General features: G+C 43.6%; 1 protein-coding gene across 6 annotated transcripts in view; it reads left to right on the top strand.

Moving 5' to 3' along the window:
* MCF2L (MCF.2 cell line derived transforming sequence like) overlaps positions 1-21,418 on the top strand; it is a 305,257-nt gene that overhangs the window by 202,366 nt on the left and 81,473 nt on the right. For all 6 annotated transcript variants that reach the window (XM_075336651.1, XM_075336649.1, XM_075336647.1 and 3 more), the window contains one exon: positions 5,329-5,443. In XM_075336651.1, coding sequence (XP_075192766.1) covers positions 5,329-5,443 — 115 coding nt within the window. The remainder of the gene's footprint in view (positions 1-5,328; positions 5,444-21,418) is intronic.

Here is a 21,418-nt window from a genome sequence, read left to right as displayed (position 1 = left end):
TAGACATTTCATTTCCAAGCCTTCAGGGAAGAAGTGGTGTCAAAATGACAAAGTAAGGCTATGTCCGCACGTTGCTTTTTACCTGCTTTTTACCTGCTTTTTCAACTGCAGCGTTAAATGCCAAAATGGTTGTGTTCTGCTATTCAAGCAAAGTCTATGGGAATTTGGGTTTCTTGTCCGCACTATGCTGTTCAAAATGCTGCCTTTTTGTTGCAGAACTTTGGTCAAAAACTCAGCTTTGCAGTGCAAAACCCAAATGGCAAAAACAATTGACATGTGAATTGTTTTTGCCATTTGGATTTTGCACTGCAAAGCTGAGTTTTTGACCAAAGTTCTGCAACAAAAAGGCTGCATTTTGAACAGCATAGTGCGGACAAGAAACCCAAATTCCCATAGACTTTGCTTGAAAAGCAGAACACAACCATTTTGGCATTAAACGCTGCAGTTGAAAAAGCAGCAAAAAAGCAGGTAAAAAGCAACGTGCGGACATAGCCTAAAACTTCCTTATTCCATTTGTAACCTTTGCTGACCTTAACACCAGCTCTAAAGTAAAAGTTAATTGGCAGTAAGACTTCTTTAATATTTTACATTCTGTAATTTGAGATATAAGTGAAAAAAAAAAAGAAAACGTGCAACAAAAATGCTCAATGTGAATGTGATCAAGGCATATGTAATGCGTCGGATCCCTAAGAAGCTAGATGGCATCAGTTTGGAATCAGTTTCTGCACAATTACGACCACTGCTCTGTATTCTGTGCTGCAGACTTTACATACATTAGAAGTGGCACTTTTTGTTCCATCATACAAATGCTGTGCCTACAAGATTGCCGTTTTCATGAGTTTATCCAGCCATTTAGTTTTTTTGAGCTGTCATACTCTACCTGCATATCCTAAATTGGACAAAAGATACAAAAAAATCCTTAAAGGTTCTGTACACAATGTGTATCAAACCAGTAATTTCCCAGCAGTTTCTGAAGACGTGTCTGTAAATTTTAGCCACTGAAGCAGGATATGTGTCACTGTGTAATTACGTTTGTTAACTTTAACCTTTTCACGCTGTATTTCCAGACAGGTGACAGATCTAGGTGTTTACCCAAGTTACAGTCGATTGGCTTTTTCTTCTGTGCCTTGTCCAATAAACTAGTTCACGTCATAATGTGTAAATAGGATTTCTGTTTCGCCGTCTGTAGTAAGCAGTTTACTGCTCCAGAGTAACATACTTTACATACTTTAATCTAAAACTCCGCATTCTGTTAAGTCTTGTGTATTTGTGCTTTCAATTGAAAGGGTTTTCTAGGATTGTATTATTATTAATATATTAGGATAATGGTTGTATTATTCCTATATAATGATAACCAATGAGACAGTATATAGGTCTGCCTTCACAGAATAGGAAAAATGAGCAATCTGAATAACTTTGGACAAGGCACAATCATTGGTGCTGGACTAACTGGGGCCAATATTTCTAAAACGACAGCCAACTTTGTGCAGTTTTTGTTTGCAACGGTGTTGAGAGTATACAAAGAATTCTGTCAAGGGAAAACATCCCACAAAAGCAAATCCCATGGATTTAAATGACTTGTAGATGAATGGGATAGGATGAGGATGTAAAGAATCATTCAGATGAACAGACGAGGAGATTGCAGCCAAATACAACCCTGGTGCTCCATCGAATATGTCTGAATAAACAATTCATGATTTTGTAGAATGGATGGGTCCTATCAACAAATGACCGTTTCAGTTTCCGTTGATGTCTAAGTAAGACAAGACTCCAGTGGGTTAAAGAGCACAAAAATGCCATCACTGAGAAGTGGAGAAGCAATGCCTGATCAGTTGAATCCAGATTTCTGTTCCATCGTGCTCTTGAAAGGTTTAGAATTTCGACACAAGTAGCATGAATCAATGAACCTTGCCTGTGAGGTGCCAACAGTGGAGGCTGATGGAGGTGGAGTAATAGCATGGAGATTATTTGCTTAGCACAGCCTGGGTCCTCCGATACCTGTGATTGGATATTTGGACTGTAGAGCTTAAGCATTGTTGCCATTTAGACCGTGCCTAAGCATTATGTGAGTGTAGTATTGCAGCGGTTTACCATACGGCAGAATCACACTTTTGATTGAACAATGCCCCATTCCACCAAGATCGTGCATGGTTTGGTTGTGGCTATTCAGAATAAGTCCATGCTGCCATCTAATTTGTTGCAACTGCGAGAGGCTATCCTGTCCGTAGGAGCCAGTATGACTAAAGAACATTTTTGACACCTCATGGAGTCTGTATAATTCCGAATGTATTGTATACTCTTTTATATTGTAGGCAAAAAAACAGAAAATAAATCTTAATGTAACATTTACTAAATGAAGACTTGGGCCTAAGTGGCACTGTAATGTCAGTTTGCTCAGTACATTAGTCACTGAATCCTTGAAATTATAAAACACATGGAACGAACACTCTTTTCTTGCCCAGTCTCACCAAAGGCTATTTTCCAGCTATTTCAGGAAGCCACCTTTTGGTCTGGACTAAAAACTAACATTCCCTGAAGCCTAGAAAAACCCAAGACGTAATTCTATTGAAAACATGATTTCCCTTAACAACTTTGCCTATCACTGTGTCACATATTTAGTTATATATTCCTGTGCGACATTTGGTCTCAAAGAACCCAAAAATATGTTTATGTCTTGAAGCCATGAGCTACGTGGACCTAAGCTTCATTTCACTTTGGATGCTGCAGTTTTACATCCTTTAATTACACTTGGTGTAGTAAGCTGTTCCTCCAGGCGTTACACTCAGGACAATACTTATACTCAGTGATGTTCTTCTTCTTAGGCTGGGGTCATACGAGCGCATAAAAAATCAGACCGATTTTCATCCAGGAAAGTAGAATGAATGAAATCCGTTTGGTATTCCATATGTCATGCGACTGCTCTGCGAGTGTGCAATCATTTTCTCGCCTGACACCTGTACGACATCCGTATACCATCCATATGCAATGCGTTTATTTTCACAGCAATTATTATTCTATGATCATTTACAGGGCCATTTACAGTGTTCTATGCTACAGAATAGTAATATATCTGTAAAAATGGCTGATCCATGTGCCGCCCATGTTTTTTTCTCACACTCATAGACTTGCAATTTTCCTGATTGTGTTCAGAGTTCTCACACAGAAGAGCTGTGGAGCTAATATGTATGCTATAAAGCTGGAATGACAAGCAGCAGTTACTGCTCATTCTGTAGGTTCTGACTTAAAATGCTTGACCCATTGGCAATTTTCCATTTTTCGTTCTATTCTTTTCCTTCCCTTCTTCCAAGAGCCATAACATTTCCATTTTCTACATCAATATAGCCATGCGAGAGCTTGTTTTTTTGCAGGACGAGTTGTGTTTTTGAATGACACCTTTCATTCCGCCACATACTGTAGTGGAAAACGGGAACAGAAAAAAAAAAAAAAAAGCAATTCCACAATATTTTGTCAATGTACCATGTCCACTATATGGTATAACTGACCTAGCATTATGATTGCCCAGGTCAGTACAAATATGAAAATATCAAGCATGTATGGGGTTTTTTACAATTTTACTTAAAGGGAAGGTGTAGTCAAAATAAAACATTTTTTCAATAACTGAAAAAATGTAAAGTATTAATGTTATGTTTAAATAAAATTGATTTGTTTTTAATTGAGAAAAATATATATATAAAAAAAAATAAATAAATAAAAGTTTGATATTTTCCACTCTTGAACACTAGGCGGAGCAGGTGCTGAAATCCTACAGAAATCCTTCCATAGAACTAGCTCACATTACAGCTGCAGTAAAAGTGGCCAGAATCTGCTCTCCTGTGTGTGATGTCACAGCTCCCCCTCCCAATCTGGGTGTTTCCTTAAGGATAAGGGAAGATGACGGTTAGGATCACAGTGCGGAGCCGTTTTGTTGGTGGCCACAGAGTGATCCTATTATGTCTAAAGTGTCACTAAGGCCAGCTACATAGTGCTCCATTGTATCCTGCGCCGCACTGTATCCCAATACCCCGCAGGACTGACACACACACACACACACACACACACACACACACACACACACACACACACACACACACACACACACACACACACACAATAGAACTTACCAGTCTGTCTCCTCTTCAGTTCTTCTAGACTCCTACATGGTAGCACCCTCAGCATTGGAAACTATACTTATTATGCAGAACTGCTGTTATTAATGTAGTTTCTTCTGTAAACGCCAGGGGACCCTAGATGATTTGGGGGCGCACTGGGCAATTGCTCAGTTTGCTCCCCACCTTACTTACCACCACCATGTCTCTATTCCTTTTAATAAAGTTTATCTATTTGAAACTAAACAAAACACTAATCAAAATTGATCCATTTTTCTCCTATGCGATAAAACAAGCATGAATAGCATACTCCTAAGTGCAAATAAACAGACAAAACATGAACAACACAAATGACAGAAATTGACTTCATTGATTATATTCGTTCCCTTGTTTTCTATTGTATAAGTATACTAAAGATGTGATTATAATCTAAATGGTGATTTCTGCACATGTCACTAGAATAGTGCACACGTAGCTGTGACTGCATCATGAGGACACCTCAGTCCGCCAAAATGATATGTACAGTTGAGTAAATAGATTTGCAGGACTCTGGTGCAGTAGACATGTCAGTAGTCCAAACCAGATCCCTGTAAACATAAGAATTCTGCAAATATTTTTGCTCAACTCTAATAATATGGTCTATAAAATCTACATTTCTGTATCAATAAGCTTATTACTGAGGAGTTAATATTGTTATTAATGTTATTCTAAGATGCTTGACCGGACACATGCAAGATTTGTAATAGAAAAAGTCAAACTCTAATGTTGTATACACATTCCCGTTGTGAGCTAATTAGTTGCGGTATATGGATGTCTGGTGTACACGGATCAAGGTTATAAGAATTTCCACTGCACCGCTCTCAGGCCTGAACTGCCCTCTAGTGTCTACTAGTAATATTAACGGACGGATTTTCTAATTAACACTTTCCTATTTTGACAATCCAGTAATGGTTGTGTTGTAATATTTATTATTCATCATTGAAATAACTAAAATAAAGGAAAAATAGCAGTGCTACCAGGGAGAACATGGGAGATTTATTCTCTCTGATGAATGGCAAGTCACTATTCTCATTTCTATAATGAGCAAAAACCTCATGGTGATTATTATAGGTGTGATGTTCCTATTTAATAGAAACAATATATATTGAACACACAAGGTTTGCTTTGATACGAATGTATTCAGATGTAGCTCATAATAATCAAAAATGCATAATCTTTGTAGGTGGAAGGGGTGAAAATGGCTGTCCTGTTATCACGTTCCCCGAATACCCGGCCTTCAGTGAGATCCCGGAGACGGAGTTCCAGAATGTCCTGACTTATTTAACCAGCGTTCCCAGGTATGATGAATATGCACCTTAGTCAGATATCTAATGCGTTATTATTAGATGATTAAATATCCCACCCTCCCCATATACATTAGATGGCTGTCGGCCAAACGATCGAACTATCTCCCCCCAACTTGTCCATACACAGCTGAGCGCTCCTGTGTTCTCTATGAGAACCACTGCCATACTCCACTGACAGTGGATTACCCCTTAGAGATCCAATTAGTAGCCATCAGAAATCCAACTTGCTGGATCTTTTTCTCCCCCTCGAAAACTAATGGAGAAGAGTCGAAAGGTCCCTATACACAATAGACCAAGCCTGTCGATATCAGCGCGTTTAGACAAACTTAAGGCCCTGTCACACACAGAGATAAATCTGCGGCAGATCTGTGGTTGCAGTGAAATTGTGGACAATCAGTGCCAGGTTTGTGGCTGTGTACAAATGGAACAATTTGTCCATGATTTCACTGCAACCACAGATCTGCCAAAGATTTAACTCTGTGTGTGACAGGGCCTTTAGTCTAATGTGTATGGGGGCCTTAACAATCATGAATGTATATTTAGATGCAATCTCAATCCATTTTCCACATTGAATGAATTGCCTTCTCACAGTAACTATGGGGTTATTCTTGGTGCAGGTGATTTGGCTGCGTATGGGGCGCTGAACATCCAAATACATATGAATTGTGGACAATGTAAAGAGCCAAAGAGAACAAATACAGTACAGCAGCTGTATTGTCCTCACAGTTATGTTACGCTGCACCCGTCTCTATTTTTGGGGTGCATTAGGTTGTATAACAGTTCCGTCAATGTCAGTCATTTATCAGTGACTTAAAATCCTAACCTAGACCTGTTGCTACTTTAGATATTACCCCCTGAAAATCTGCATGTCAGAGGCCTAACTGCAAATAGTATGGGCACTGAGCGCCCACTCATATATAACGAGGAAAATTCCACCTCCTCTACGGCTGCTCCACTGGGCCAAGTGATGTAGTGGAGCAAGCACAAATGCACGAGCCACAAAAACCACCAATGGGTTGTCTCAGTAAAAGCATAGAGATATATATATATATATATATATATATATATATATATATAGTCAGTATTTGTTATAATGGAAACCTTCTACCTATACATTCAGTTGTGCCTCATTTATGTATTCTGCCCAAAAGAGAAAATGTCACACCATGTGCAAGAGAAGGGACAGACAAGAAGTACATTTATTGATATTGGTGCCAGGTTTCTTGCTGTTAGCTTTGCCACCTTTCCCTCCAGCAGATCTTAGTGCAGTTTGGAAGACTATATAATGTCAGCTGTGCACTGGGAATTGCAGGTAGCCTGGAGAAGAAGCCGATATTTGTGGTAAATGTGGTCTTCAGTGGTCATATGTGCAGGACCACCCATTTCACACTGAGCAAACAGACATTACAGAGTGTCGAAAAAAAGGAGTAAAGGCCCCCATACACATTTAGAATAAATGTAGCCTGATCTGCAAATATCTGCAGGATCATACAACAACCTAATTTGTATGGATTCTAGCGACTCTCCCCTGAAGAGGAAGTTGGGAAGTCAAGAATCCGGTCGCTGGCGTTTCAGCAGCTGATCCTCTTATTTTCCTTGGAGGTAAGAAGCCACCACGAGTCTGATAGCGGCTCACTCATGGAGATCACACCACTTCAAGACTGTTATTCTCCTTAATTTTCAATACTGGACAGATTACTTATATTCATTGGCACACAATAACGTACATATTCCTAATTGGGATGTGTTCAGTGGGTGCTTCCGTCAAATCTTTTGATTAATAAAAACCATTAAAGCACCACTCCATCATTTTTAATATTTTTTTTCCAACATTAGAGTGGCTCTTTAAATCTAAAGCCCGCTTTACACGCTTCAATATATCCCACAATCCGTCGTTGGGGTCAAGTTGTAAGTGACGCACATCCGGCATCGTTTGTGAGGTATCTGCGTGTGACATCTACGTGCGATCAGGATTGAACGCAAAACCGTTGATCGCAAACACATCGTATCTTTGTCTAGAATTGAGCGTTTTGTTGTACGAACCTAGTCAATTGTAACGTGTGACATCCCTCATACGATTTTGGTGTCTGATGCTATGTGCGCAGGTGTGCGCTCTGCACCGCAGCTTAAAAAAGGTCCGCTTCAGAGCGCAGCTGAAAAGCTGCGTTCTAAAGCGCCTCACAATGTCTGTCATTCACTAATCTCTGTCAGTAGGTCACTATCTCTGTCCCTCACTCTCTGTCCATGTCAGTCTATCCCCCTCTCTCATATACTCACCGATCCCCGATCCCCGGCGCTGCACGGCGTTCACACTGCTCCGGCGGCTTTTACTGTTTTGAAAAAGCCGGCCGCCCATTAAACAATCTCGTATTCCCTGCTATCCCCGCCCACCGGTGCCTATGATTGGTTACAGTGAGACACGCCCCCACGCTGAGTGACAGGTGTCTCACTGCACCCAATCACAGCAGCCGGTGGGCATGTCTATACTGTGTAGTGAAATAAATAATTGAATGATTTAAAAAAACGGCATTCGGTCCCCCCCAATTTTAAAACCAGCCAGATAAAGCCATACGGCTGAAGGCTGGTATTCTCAGGATGGGGAGCTCCACGTTATGGGGAGCCCCCCAGCTTAACAATATCAGCCAACAGCCGCCCAGAATTGCCGCATACATTAGATGCGACAGTTCTGGGACTGTACCCGGCTCTTCCCGATTTGCCCTGGTGCGTTGGCAAATCGGGGTAATAAGGAGTTATTGGCAGCCCATAGCTGCCTATAAGTCCAAGATTAATCATGTCAGGCGTCTATGAGACACCTTCCATGATTAATCTGTAAGTTACAGTAAATAAACACACACAGCTGAAAAAATCATTTATTAGAAATAAAAAAGACAAACATATACCCTTGTTAACCATTTTAATCAGCCCCAAAAAGCCCTCCATGTCCGGCGGAATCCAGGATGCTCCAGCGTCGCTTCCAGCGCTGCTGCATGGAGGTGACAGGAGCTGCAGAAGACACCGCCGCTCCGGTCAGCTTCACACAGCAACTGAAGACAGCCGCGCGATCAGCTGAGCTGTCACTGAGGTTACCCGCTGTCACTGAATCCAGCGGTGGATGCAGCGGTGGCCGCGGGTAACCTCAGTGACAGCTCAGCTGATCGCGCTACTCACCTCAGTTGCTGCGTGGAGGTGAGAGGAGCGGCGGTGAGTAGCGCGATCAGCTGAGCTGTCACTGAGGTTACCCGCGGCCACCGCTGCATCCACCGCTGGATCCAGTGACAGCGGGTAACCTCAGTGACAGCTCAGCCGATCGCGCGGCTGTCTTCATTTGCTGTGTGGAGGTGACTGGAGCGGCTGTGTATTCTGCAGCTCCTGTCACCTCCATGCAGCAGCGCTGGAAGCGACGCTGGACCATCCTGGATTCCGCCGGACATGGAGGGCTTTTTTGGGCTGATTAAAGTGGTTAACCAGGGTATATGTTTGTGTTTTTTATTTATAATAAAGGATTTTTTCAGGTGTGTGTGTTTATTTACTGTAATTTACAGATTAATCATGGAAGGTGTCTCATAGACGCCTGACATGATTAATCTAGGATTTATTGGCAGCTATGGGCTGCCAATAACTCCTTATTACCCCGATTTGCCAACGCACCAGGGCAAATCGGGAAGAGCCGGGTACAGTCCCAGCACTGTCGCATCTAATGTATGCGGCAATTCTGGGCGGCTGCTGGCTGATATTGTTAGGCTGGGGGGCTCCCCATAACGTGGAGCTCCCCATCCTGAGAATACCAGCCTTCAGCCGTATGGCTTTATCTGGCTGGTTTTAAAATTGGGGGGGACCGCACGCCGTTTTTTTTAATTATTTAATTATTTATTTCACTACACAGTATAGACACGCCCACCGGCTGCTGTGATTGGGTGCAGTGTAACACCTGTCACTCAGCGTGGGGGCGTGTCTCACTGCAACCAATCATAGGCACCGGTGGGCGGGAAAGCAGGGAATACGAGATTGTTTAATGGGCGGCCGGCTTTTTCAAAATAGTAAAAGCCGCCGGAACAGTGTGAATGCCGTGCAGCGCCGGGGATCGGTGAGTATATGAGAGAGGGCTGCTCAATTCAGTTACTCAGGAGTTTAACGGTCACCGGTGAATCCTTCACAGGTGACCGCTAATCAGGGCGCGACACAGACAGAGCCGCAGCATGACAATGAAGTCGGGTGAGGTTCACCCGAGTTCATTCTGACAGTGCGGCTCTGTCTGTGTCTGCTGTCAACTACCATTCACCGCTGCTACATGGCTGTCTGTGTCTGCTGTCATCTGCCATTCAGCTCTGCTACATGGCTGTCTGTGTCTGCTGTTAGCGGCCATGTAGCAGAGCTGAATGGCAGATGACATAGTAAAAACGCATCTCTACACATTACACACGCTTGGCAAGTCAATAAATAAAAAAAAAAAAAAGGTGCCCAATGCATACGTCACAGAACACATGAGCTAAAGGATCGCACATAAAATTGATCAATTTAACATAGACTACTAATGCACGTGTGACAGCAAATGAACGACCTATGTGCAATCTCATAAGATCCCGTATGCAACCTGGGCGTGTCACATCGCAAATGCGATTGTACAACTAATTGCAACGTGTAAAGCAGGCTTTAGTCCCCTACCCACTGTCATATACTCATATACCAGTGTCTTCGCATTTTAATGACGCCACTCCTGTCTCACTGTGCCATCTTGTGACAGTAATTTTTGACTGTCCGGAAGTTAGAAGTTACATATCAAGCTCCCAACGCACGTCTATGAGAGCCAGAACGAGGACAGAATGAGGCTCTAATAGAGCTCAATTGATTTGTGACGTCCGGTGCACTCCTTGAACCACTGGGGATACCGTCAGGTCACAAATCGTACAGACAGGAGCTGCAGTGATAACAGATGAAGACAGTGGCAGGGGAATTAGTTTTAAACCACCACTCCAGCGGTGCAATAAAAAAATGCTGGTGGTGCTTTACAGGAGTGGTGCTTTAAAAGATTTTTTTCAGTGTTAGACATTCTGTCTCCAGGTGCAGTTTCATTAAAGAAATAAACACTTGTTTACTGACTCTCTGGGTCCGCCACTGAGTCTTCACCACAGCTCATGCTGTCTATTATTGTCTGCAATGCTTAAATCACATTGGCAGCACTGCAGCCAATCAACGAGATCCGCACCAGTAGACGGTATAAGCACTTAAGCTCACTATGTTGCAGCACTGCAGCCAATCACTGAGCTCCGCAGCAGTAGACGGTATAAGCACTTAAGCTCACTGATGTGCTGCAGCACTGCCAACATGAAGTCACTGCTGCAGGCAATAATAGGCACCGGGAGCAGCAGTGGCATCTCAGAGTTGGTCCTGAGGAGTGTGAGTAAAGAACCATTAGATTTTACAATAAAATACACTTAGGGATAGGGGTTTTGACTATTATATATGTTACATTTTCTTTCCAATTTATGGTGATTAAGCACTGCCTATAGTATTTCTTTATTTCTTGACAAGTTTTGCATTGGGGTTAAGTGGCACCTCCTATGGTTGTCATTACGATGGAGAGTCTCATATTATTAGGTTTCTTTAGTTTGTTTTGTTAGACAGATGAAAATAAGCAAGTTTGCAGTTGACTTGCTTTTTCTATTTGTTGTGGTTCTCCTGCTAAAAGAGCTTTTATGTTACATATTAAACAGCTTGTTCATAAGGGGATTTTGCCCCACAGCCTGGCCTAGTTTTGATGTGACAACATTTCAGTTCTTTACTTCTCTCTAGCTCCTTGTCAGATCCTGACCAAGATGTTCTTATCAGTTCTACATAATCACAGTTCTTGTCCCTCAGCATTGGCAGTTTCCAGAGCAGATTTACTAATCACTACTATCACTTCTTGAGCTGTGTGCTTGTTCAAATGCACTGTTGTCGCTATGTGGAAATATAATAACAGTGTACACTTGAGAGCCTCTAATGTGTCACAGTAGCAAGATAAGCTAATAAACCAGAACTGTCACTCAAGTAGGAATGCCCACCCCCACAGCAACAAGGAAGTAAGGAGACTGCAGATTTTTGCTGCTCAAGAGACATCTTAAGAATTCTTTAATTAGCTCTGCACTACTTAACATGTGGTCAAGATGCTACTAATGCTGCAGGTGCCTGGCTGCAAATATGGATTCCCTATACGTTGTTGTTTGGTGAGGGAATAGTGTCTGCCAGAGGTAAAAACGTTTCTACAGTACTATGATTTGATACCTATTTCCTTCAGGAGAGCAAGTGTCAGATGGCACTATGTAGAAGGAATAAGGGAGGAAGGAAATTCTGATATATTCTCAAACTGTGCTTTGGACATAAAGGGAGCTTTATTTTGTATGAATGTATCTGTTGGCAGCATTGCTTTTGTTGTTGAGCCAGCAAATATATTATGTTGTGAAACCTCCTAGTGTTTTATATACTTATGTGTGAAGACCTTACAGATGGCAAGATACAAAATGCGATAATACTCCCAGATCCTGTCTTGGACAGAGGCCACTGAAGCCTTTTATGTTAAGGAATATCATGGTGTAAAGAAGCTAGTATACATAAAGAAGAGCAAAGGTCTTCATTTACTTATTTTAGAGAATATTGTAGCAAATTTATCGGAGCAGACAGCTAGTGATAATTCCACCTAAATTATATAAAGGTGCTATCGCCACAGTAAATGTGATATTAGATCGGACTTTACTTTCATTGAACTGCTGTACATTTATGCCACTAATTTGCATCTTTTATTAGCCTTTTCCTTTGAGGAATGAGTTAATAAGTACATTCACAGATGTAGCACGTTAACTTCACAAATAACGCTTTGCATTCCATGATATAGCAAATCTTAACTTGACATTCCTTATGGTAAAATCACCATGATTGGGAATCCGCGTGCTGTCCCAAAGTTGAATTAATTTATCACAACTGATTGGCTAAACATACACACTGACACACAACAACAAAGGGTTTTGTATTTTATTACATTGTTTATTACATTTACATTTGTGTAGCATGGTTTAAACTTGTAAGTGATCGAAATGTCTTCCATCAACGTTGCAATATTGCTCAAGCCTATCAAGTACACCGAAACACACAGTTCGACATAAGTTATAGTCTGCATCAATGTCCATAAATGCTTCCTAGACTGACACGTTTAATTTGTCCACTGTCTGCTCAGTTTATTAGGAACTCTGCGCTAAGAAGAGAAAGTGGCTGACCTCTGCGTTGTGTGTTCGTGTATACATGTACTCATGAAATCTCATAGAAATACATTGATTTAACCGTATACCTACTTTTTGGTTACCCCGTATATAACTCACCTGCGTGTGTTTCACCAACACCATAGTATTCTCAACACGATCGCACAATAGTGACTTTAGCATGTACCTTCTGCTTTTGGTGCTGTCATTTGACGTCTGTGCATCAGAAGACTGTTTTGTACGCTAGGAGCTCACTATTACTCATTGTTCTCGCTAAACAGAATACTCTTAAAGTGCACATACAGATAATATATTTGTCAACTGAGCCTTCATTGGCCACGGGTTACTCTTCAAACTGCCTAATACACATGAACTTCCAGGGAGTCGTTCATTTGGAGGAGAGAGAAAGTCAATGCCAGAGGTGCTTTCTCTCATGAAAATAAAAGGATTAAGCATTTTACTGGCCAATTCCTTTGTCCCCCATTTACCACAAAACAGGAGGCCTTCATAAAGACTGTGTTTGGTCACCTAATGTGCGCACGTGTGCGTTTTGCATGAAGTTACGCTGCGTCCTGCGTCCTCTGCACAATCTATGAAAATTGTGCATGAGACGTGCGCACGTGGCGTATTAAAACGCAGCGATTCGGCTGCTGCCTGAATCGTGCGTTCTAAAAAGTGACATGTCACTTCTTTCGTGCGCTTTGCATGCTGTCTATAGGGAGAGGCAGCATGCAGAGCGCACGAATTCTGCAAGCACCAGGCCCTTCAGAACGAAGCTTTTCAGCTGCGCTCTGAAGCGGACCTTTTGTGTGCGCTTGCAGAGCGCACACATGCGCACGTAGCCTTAAAGTGGTATTTTCAAGTTCTTAAATTGCTGTAATTAGTTAGACGTATTGAAAACAAGCAAGTGTACATTTGAGATGCTGTGCACAGATCCACCACTTGTGTAATGACCGCCTGGGTCTGCACACTGACACGCCCCACTGGGGCCTGAAGGCACTTGTTACCGGGCCACGGTTCTGTTTGGGAGGATCACGGCGGCAGGGCCCGGTTCCGTGACCCCGGCGGTGTCGTTTTAAATGGTGGTGGTGGTGATTATTTACAGGGGATAATAGTTTGTGATGCCACCTGTGGTTTGCGGCAAGATAGGTGCCGCTGCTGCTATTCAGTTCCCTGGGGGTCGGTGGTGATGCAGCTGAGTTGGTATAGCTCTTCACAGGTAGAGCTGGGCCCCAGGGCTGTTGCGAGTAGTAGTCTGCACAAAAGGTGGAGATGTAAATGCGAGATGCAGGAGCGGCAAACAATTCCAAGACACAGGGTGTTGAAGTCCCAGTTCTTTTACCCACAGTTTGAGATGCTGCCCTTGGAGCACTGAAACCTGCTGTGATGGGGCTCCAGCCGATCCCGGGTAGTTTGGAGGCCAAGACCGGTGTTACCTTCAGTATACTTTCCCTAGTCGACTTCCTGTGCTGGCTTCTTCTTCCTGCCCTGCGCCCTCACACACAGAGCCCCGAGCTGGTGTCCGCGGACCCTTTCAGGTTGCTTGAAGCTCTGTCGCTTAGCGCTATGTGGTCACTAGTCCCCTTTTCACTGGATGTGGCTTCGGTACTTGCAGTAACCTCTGCCTCCGGTTTGCTAGCTGAGCCTTGTAGTTCTCCACTAGTTGAGGGGCCGGTCCTCTTTGCGGCCAAGTCCCTCCACTCCAGTGTGCCGGCTGTGGAACGAGACCACGGTTGTATTGCGCACTTCCCGTGGACTCTAGGACCCCTTCTCTCCTTTTGGTCCTAAGGTGAGCTCAAGTCCCCTAGGAACTGTCTCCTGTACGTCCTACTCCATTTTCTTCCTAACTTGTTCTGACTAGTTTCACTTTCTCCACACAGTTCTGAGTGTCCATTCACTAGCTAACCCCACCTCCAAGCTGGCTTTGTAAAAACCATGGCCTGATGGGGTGTTGCTAAATAAAGAGTGTGTCTGTGTTTGTGTGCAACGACCTGTGACCTCCTCCTTACCCAGGAATGGGAAACCACACCTCAGCCTGTACCTCTGTGGTGACTGGAGCCTCAGGGACGCCACCCCCCCCCCCTCCCCAGCAAATCCCAGCATGTCTGTGGGCTGGAACAGAAAAAGAAATACAACAGGTGTGAAGACTTGCATATCTTGAAATGCTGTTAACAGGTAACATTAAAACTTTTTTTCCCTTTATGGGAGGCACCATTTCTTTAACGTTGCAAATATTATAAAACTTTTGTAATAAAATATAAAACTTTACAATTGAATATTACTTCAACATTATTAATATTCCTTACCCGGGAATGGGAAACCACACCTCAGCTTGAGGTGCAGTGCCTCTGTGGTGACTGGAGCCTCAGGGGCGCTACACACTCACTCGTCCTTATTAGAGATGAGCAAACCTGAGATTCGGTTCTCGAACCGAACACCAAATTTAAGAATCAAGGTTCGGATTTATGCATCAGATGCTTTACGTGGGAACTAAACTTGTGTGAGCAATGCTATGCTCAGGTACACTTGGTGCTCAGCGCTGTGCGAGCCGCTTGCAGTGTTTGAATGGCGCACACTGGAAGTAAAAACAGCGTGCTCGCATGTAGTGTGCAAAAAAAAGTTTGAAAGCCATGCAGTTAAAAATCAATACTCCACAATTTTTACAGCAGATCTCCTAATCCCAGCTCTCTGTTCTCCCAGTCCGGACCAGAGTGCTTGATTAAATACCATGTTACTTCTTTGTCTGAATATAGTGATGTGTACACTTCAATAGAAAAGAATGATAGCTGAATGTATTTTATCAAAACTTGTGCTGAGCTTTATTCATCAGAGCTGTCACTTAGGAAGGCGTGCCCGCCCTACCAGAAACCAGGAAGTAAGGCGCTAAGGAGACCGCATTGCTCTCAAATGCTCATGAAACAACTTGAGGATACCCTTTTTAGTCTTTTATTTATGGAAAAGGTTTTAGTGTTAGGATATGCTCATGTTTAGAAAAAGTGGCTCCAGCTCCAGAGAGGTGTAAGTAAAACTTTTTTTTTTTAATTTCAACTTCACATATAAAAAATAGATACAAAAAAACCACACCGGTCCATCAAATTCAACCTTTCTGCCCCAGTTTAAACATTCACTGTGTTGTCCACATTCTTTTAGATATGGAAGAAAACGTGGAGCTGTATAGGAGCTTGTGGCAATCTGATATGCCATTCATAAGAAACCTAACAGGTAGAAGGAGTGTCTGTACACTTGGAGAAGCCATCTTATATTAACTGACATACCCCCAGTATACTTTCAGCCTGATTTGCATGTGGCTTTTATGCTAAACTTCTCATGACTGGCACGTCAGATCTGTCACGGACACACTTCTCTTTAAGTGACGGGGGGAGGGTGCATCAGCAAGGGTTTATTCATCTTCACTCACGCAACCAGCACTCAACCTCTCACACCCCGATACGCAACACGCTACCACCACTAAGTAAACACACAGGGTGATGAGTCCTCGAAATATACTACTGCTTGACACTCTTTGTCAGGGTAGAGATTCTTTAGAGCAGGGGTGGGGAACCTCCGGCCCGCGGGCCGTATGTGGCCCGCAATGGCCTTTTCTGCGGCCCCCGGGAATCTGCCAGCTGCTGCGTCTTGCCGGCTGCTGGCCCTTTAAATCCCCATGTGCGCTGCAAGGACGCGCATTCAGCGTTCATTACTGAATGCTGGTTAGTGCCTGTGTGCTCAGGACTTACTTTGTGGGTGGGGTTAGCGCTCTGTGCTCCGTCCCACAGAAGAAGACCAGCAGCAGTTTCACCACTTCCAGCTCTGTGTGCGCACTCCCCCTGTGCCAGCTCCCACCGTAACTGTGTTCCCGCATCCCCTGTACGCGTTCCCACTGTGTTGTGTGCCTGCTCCCCTTGTACGCGCTTCTACTGTGCTATGTGCCCGCTCCCCAGGTGTCGTGTTGTGTGCCCGCTCCCCAGGTGTCGTGTTGTGTGCCCGCTCCCCAGGTGCCGTGTGCCCGCACCACCAGGGTAGTGTGCCAGCCCCCCCACCAGGGCTATGTGCCTCTCCCCTTATGCTGTGTTCCCCCTCCCCCAGGGCTGTGTGCTCCTTCTCCCCCAGGGTTGTGTGCCCCCCCTACCCCAGGGCTCTGTGACCCCCTTCCACCAGTGCTGTGTGACTCCCCTCTTTGTTGTGTACCACCCCCAATGCTGTGCCCCTTCATGTCCATGCTCCCCCATGTTGTCTGTGCTCCGCAAGTGTTGTCCGTTTCCCCCAGTGCCGCCTAGTGCTGTCCATGCCCCCCAGGAAAGTTCATGCCCCCCAGTGCTGTCTGTGTCCGCCCTGTGCTGTCTGTGTCCGCCCTGTGCTGTCTGTGTCCGCCCTGTGCTGTCTGTGTCCGCCCTGTACGGTCTGTGTCCGCCCTGTGCGGTCTGTGCCCGCCCTGTGCGGTCTGTGCCCGCCCTGTGCTGTCTGTTCCCGCCCTGTGCTGTCTGTTCCCGCCCTGTGCGGTCTGTGCCCGCCCTGTGCTGTCTGTGCCCACCCTGTGCTGTCTGTGCTCCTCCAGTCATGTATAATGCATTTTGTGCCCCAAAGCCATATCTATGCCTCCCAGGATGTATATGCCCTCAGCTCCTCCAGTGATGTATATGCCCTCAGCCTTTCTTGTGAAGTATTTGCTCCCAGCCCCTCCTTTGATGTATATGCCCCAGCGGCTCCTGTGATGTATATGCCCCCAGCATCTCCTGTAATGTATATATCACAGGCGGGGCTAGAGCATACACATCACAGGAGATACTAGGGGCATATACATCCCATGAGGGGCTGGGGCATATACCTCACTGGAGGAGCTGGAACATATACATTACGTTGGAGATGCTGGGGCCATATACATCACAGGAGGGGATGGGGCAAATACATCACATTGGAGATGCTGGGGGCATGTATGGGCATATATATCACAGGAAGGACTGGGGCATGTACATCACAGGAGGGGCTGGGTCATACAAATCACAGGAGGGGCTCGGGCATATACATCACATTGGACATGCTGGAGCATATACCTCACAGTGGAGGCGCTGGGGGCATATACATCACAGGAGGGGCTGGAGCATCTCCTCTAATGTATATACAGCAGTCACAGGGTCTCCTATGTGATGTTTATGCCCCCAGCCCCTCCTGTGATGTATGTACAGCAGTCCCAGTGTCTGTTATGTGCTGTATCTAGTTTACCAATCTTATTATCACAAAGAGTTGACTGTGTTCCAGACCGAGACAATCCTGGAAAAGCAGTTTTGAAAAGCAACATGATCAATGTCACCGAAAATTAACCGCCGCACCAAAGAGAAGCAGCTCCATCCACCACAGTAGGGGTGAGTTAATTAATTGTTTGACCAAATATAGCGGTGTCATTTTCACATTGATAATTTTGTGCGGCCCCCGAAGGTTGGTAGAAATTTTAAAATAACCCTCGGCAGTAAAAAGGTTCCCCACTCCTGCTTTAGAGCATATAAGGATCAAACTTATTAAAGTTTTATGCTTTAATATAAAAGATACAGTTCTTACAGTAAATAGGTATAAAAGATAAAGATAAAATTGACACAAAAATATGCAAAACTGTTATAAAATAAAAGGGAGAAAATATCAAATACCTAGCCACCCTGCTTTTTATAGGTTTGACCCTGGGCTCGTGTTTCCAGCGTGGCCTAGATTTTAATATTTCAGTCTCAGGTCTGTGACTGGACTGTGCACTATTTTAGGGGTGAGTACCTTGCATAGTAAATGCCCTCTTTCTTCTAAACCCCCCTCATCCTATAGTGGATAGAAAATGGCAAGCCTGGCCACAAGGGACCATCTGTTCAGGCTTTGAAGCCTAGTGTCCCAGGCTAAGGCGGCGCATATGACACCCTCTGTATTCTCGTGAAACGCCCTTGGTTCTGAGTGCCTGTAATCAAAATCCCAAAAGGTTATGCTCTTTGAGTAGAGATGGCTGACTTAAACCAATGTTACTTTACTGCTGCTGTCATACAGTTATGGAATTTCTTATCAGGGTCTCTCTAATTTTTATAAGGGGATTAGCACCTGTACAGCTGAACTACGATTATATGTTAAAACATGCTGACTGGTTTTCTTATATGACTATAATACGAGAGGCTGCTGAAAAATCTTTGGCTTTACCTAGAAAGAAATGTGATAGGATGATTAAACTTTACATTTATTCCACATACTCTTCACTGATGTCAACACACTTCTTACATCAGTATTCCAAGTTCTGTAAGCCTAGCAAAAAGAAGGATTTCGGTTGTGCCTCAAACCAGGCATCCATAGCAGACACGGCATCAGAAATGGTGTGAAATTTGGTACCCTTGAGGTGTTTCTTCAGGTTTGGAAAGAGATGATAGTCGGAGGGAGCTAGATCAGGTGAATAAGGTGGGTGGTCAACCAGTTGGAAGCCCAGGTCTGCCAGTTTTGCTGTGGTCACATGTGCAGTGTGAGCGGAGGCGTTGTCTTGCAGAAACAAGATTCCTTTGGACAGCTTGCCGCGCCTTTTGGCCTTCAGATCTGCCTTCAATTGGTCCAAAAGTTCAATATAATACCTTTTATTGATGGTGGAACCCTTTTGAAGTTAGTCCACTAGCAGCACACCCTCCTTATCCCAGAACACAGACGTCATCACCTTAGTGGCTGATTTTTTTTCACATTAAACTTTTTTGGACGAGGAGAACAACTGTGCCTCCACACTTTTGACATCTCCTTGTTTTCAGGGTCATACAAATAAACCAGGTTTCATCCATAGTGACCAGTCGATCCAGGAAGTTCTTATCAGTCCGGAAATGCTGACAAATGGACCGGGAAGTTTTCACTTGCATGCTTCTTTGATCTGTTGTCAAACATTTGGGGACCCACTTTGCAGATAGCATCCCCATGTCCAAATGTTCTTGGATAATGAAAAAAACACATTCACGGGAAATCCCCATGATGTCTGCTATTGCTTTAGGCAAAAAATTTGTTGATTCTCCAGTATGAGGTTGTGCACAGCATTAACCATCTGCAGATCATCCACCACTCTGTCGTCCAGGACGTTCCTCATCATTGATGCTGAAGTGGTCCATTTTAAATTTGGCAACCTAGTTCTTAACTAAGGAATATAAAGGGCATTGATCCCCCAATGACTGCGACATATTACCATGAATATCCTTCGCAGACTTTCCTTGCAGAAATAAGAATTTTATCACTTGTCTGCTCTGGTGCTGTGAATATCGCATTAGACTCCGCCATTTTGTTTTCCCGTGTGCGTAGAACACTGTTGCCATAAGCAACAAACACAAAATTTTGAAAACATATATTACACCATGATCAAAATTATTATGCAAATGATATTTTTCTGATATTCCTAAATGGTCGATGCAAATGACAATCAGTCTAATTAAAGTTATCACCCGTTAAATTATACATCAAATTTTAATGAAGAAACTAACCAATGATAACTGTATAATCTTCAAAATTAAAAAAACCCTCAAAATGCACTGTTCCAAATTATTAGGCACAGTAGAGTTTCTAAACATTTTATATGTTTTAAAGAACTGAAAATGATCATTTGTGGAACTTGGAGCATTAGGAGGTCACATTCACTGAAATAAAGATATTAAAATTCAAAGCATCCTAACAGGCCAAGTTACACGTTAACATAGGAACCCTTCTTTGATATCACCTTCACAATTCTTGTATCCATTGAACTTGTGAGTTTTTGGAGCATTTCTGCTTGAATTTCTTTGCATAATGTCAGAATAGCCTCCCAGACCTGCTGTTTTGATGTGAACTGCCTCCCACCCTCAGAGATCTTTTGCTTGATGATACTCCAAAGGTTCTCTATAGGGTTGAGGTCAGGAGAAGATGGTGGCCACACCATGAGTTTATCTCCTTTTATGCCCATAGCAGCCAATGACACAGAGGTATTTTTTGCAGCATGAGATGGTGCATTGTCATGCATGAAGATGATTTGCTCCTGAAGGCACGTTTCTGCTTTTTGTACCATGGAAGAAAGTTGTCAGTCAGAAACTCTATATACTTCGCAGAGGTCATTTTCACAACTTCAGGAACCCTAAAGGGGCCTTCCAGATGTCTCCCCATGATTCTGGCCTAAAATATGACTCCTCCACCTCCTTGCTGATGTCGCAGCCTTCTTGGGACATGGTGGCCATCCACCAACCATCCACTACTCCATTCATCTGGACCTTCCATGGTTGCTTGACACTCATCAATAAACAAGACTGTTTGAAAATTAGTATTCATGTATGTCTGGGCCCACTGCAATCGTTTCTGCTTGTGAGCACTGGTTAGGGGTGGCCGAATAGTAGGTTTATGCACCACTGCAGGCCTTTGAAGGATCCTACACCTTAAGGTTCGAGGGACTCCAGAGGCACCAGCAGCTTCAAATATCTGTTTACCGGTTTGTAATTGCTTTTTAGCAGCTGTTTTCTTAATCCAATGAACTTGCCTGGCAGAACCCTTCCTCATTCTGCCTTTATCAGCACGAACACGTATGTGCTCAGAATCAGCCACAAATCTCTTCACAGTATGATGATCACGCTTAGGTTTTCATGAAATATATAATGTTTTTATCCCTTGTCCAACGCATTACACTATTTGATGCTTTTTGGCAGCAGAAAGATCCTTTTTCTTTCCCATGTTAATTGAAAACTGTGGAACATCCAGTTTTCCTTTTAATGGGCTCACCTGGCAACTAATT

The sequence above is a fragment of the Anomaloglossus baeobatrachus genome, chromosome 2 (genome assembly GCF_048569485.1).
Source record: "Anomaloglossus baeobatrachus isolate aAnoBae1 chromosome 2, aAnoBae1.hap1, whole genome shotgun sequence".
Taxonomy (NCBI): domain Eukaryota; kingdom Metazoa; phylum Chordata; class Amphibia; order Anura; family Aromobatidae; genus Anomaloglossus; species Anomaloglossus baeobatrachus.
The sequence above is the reverse complement of the archived record's forward strand: the minus strand, read 5'-3'. Positions and strand labels throughout refer to the sequence as shown.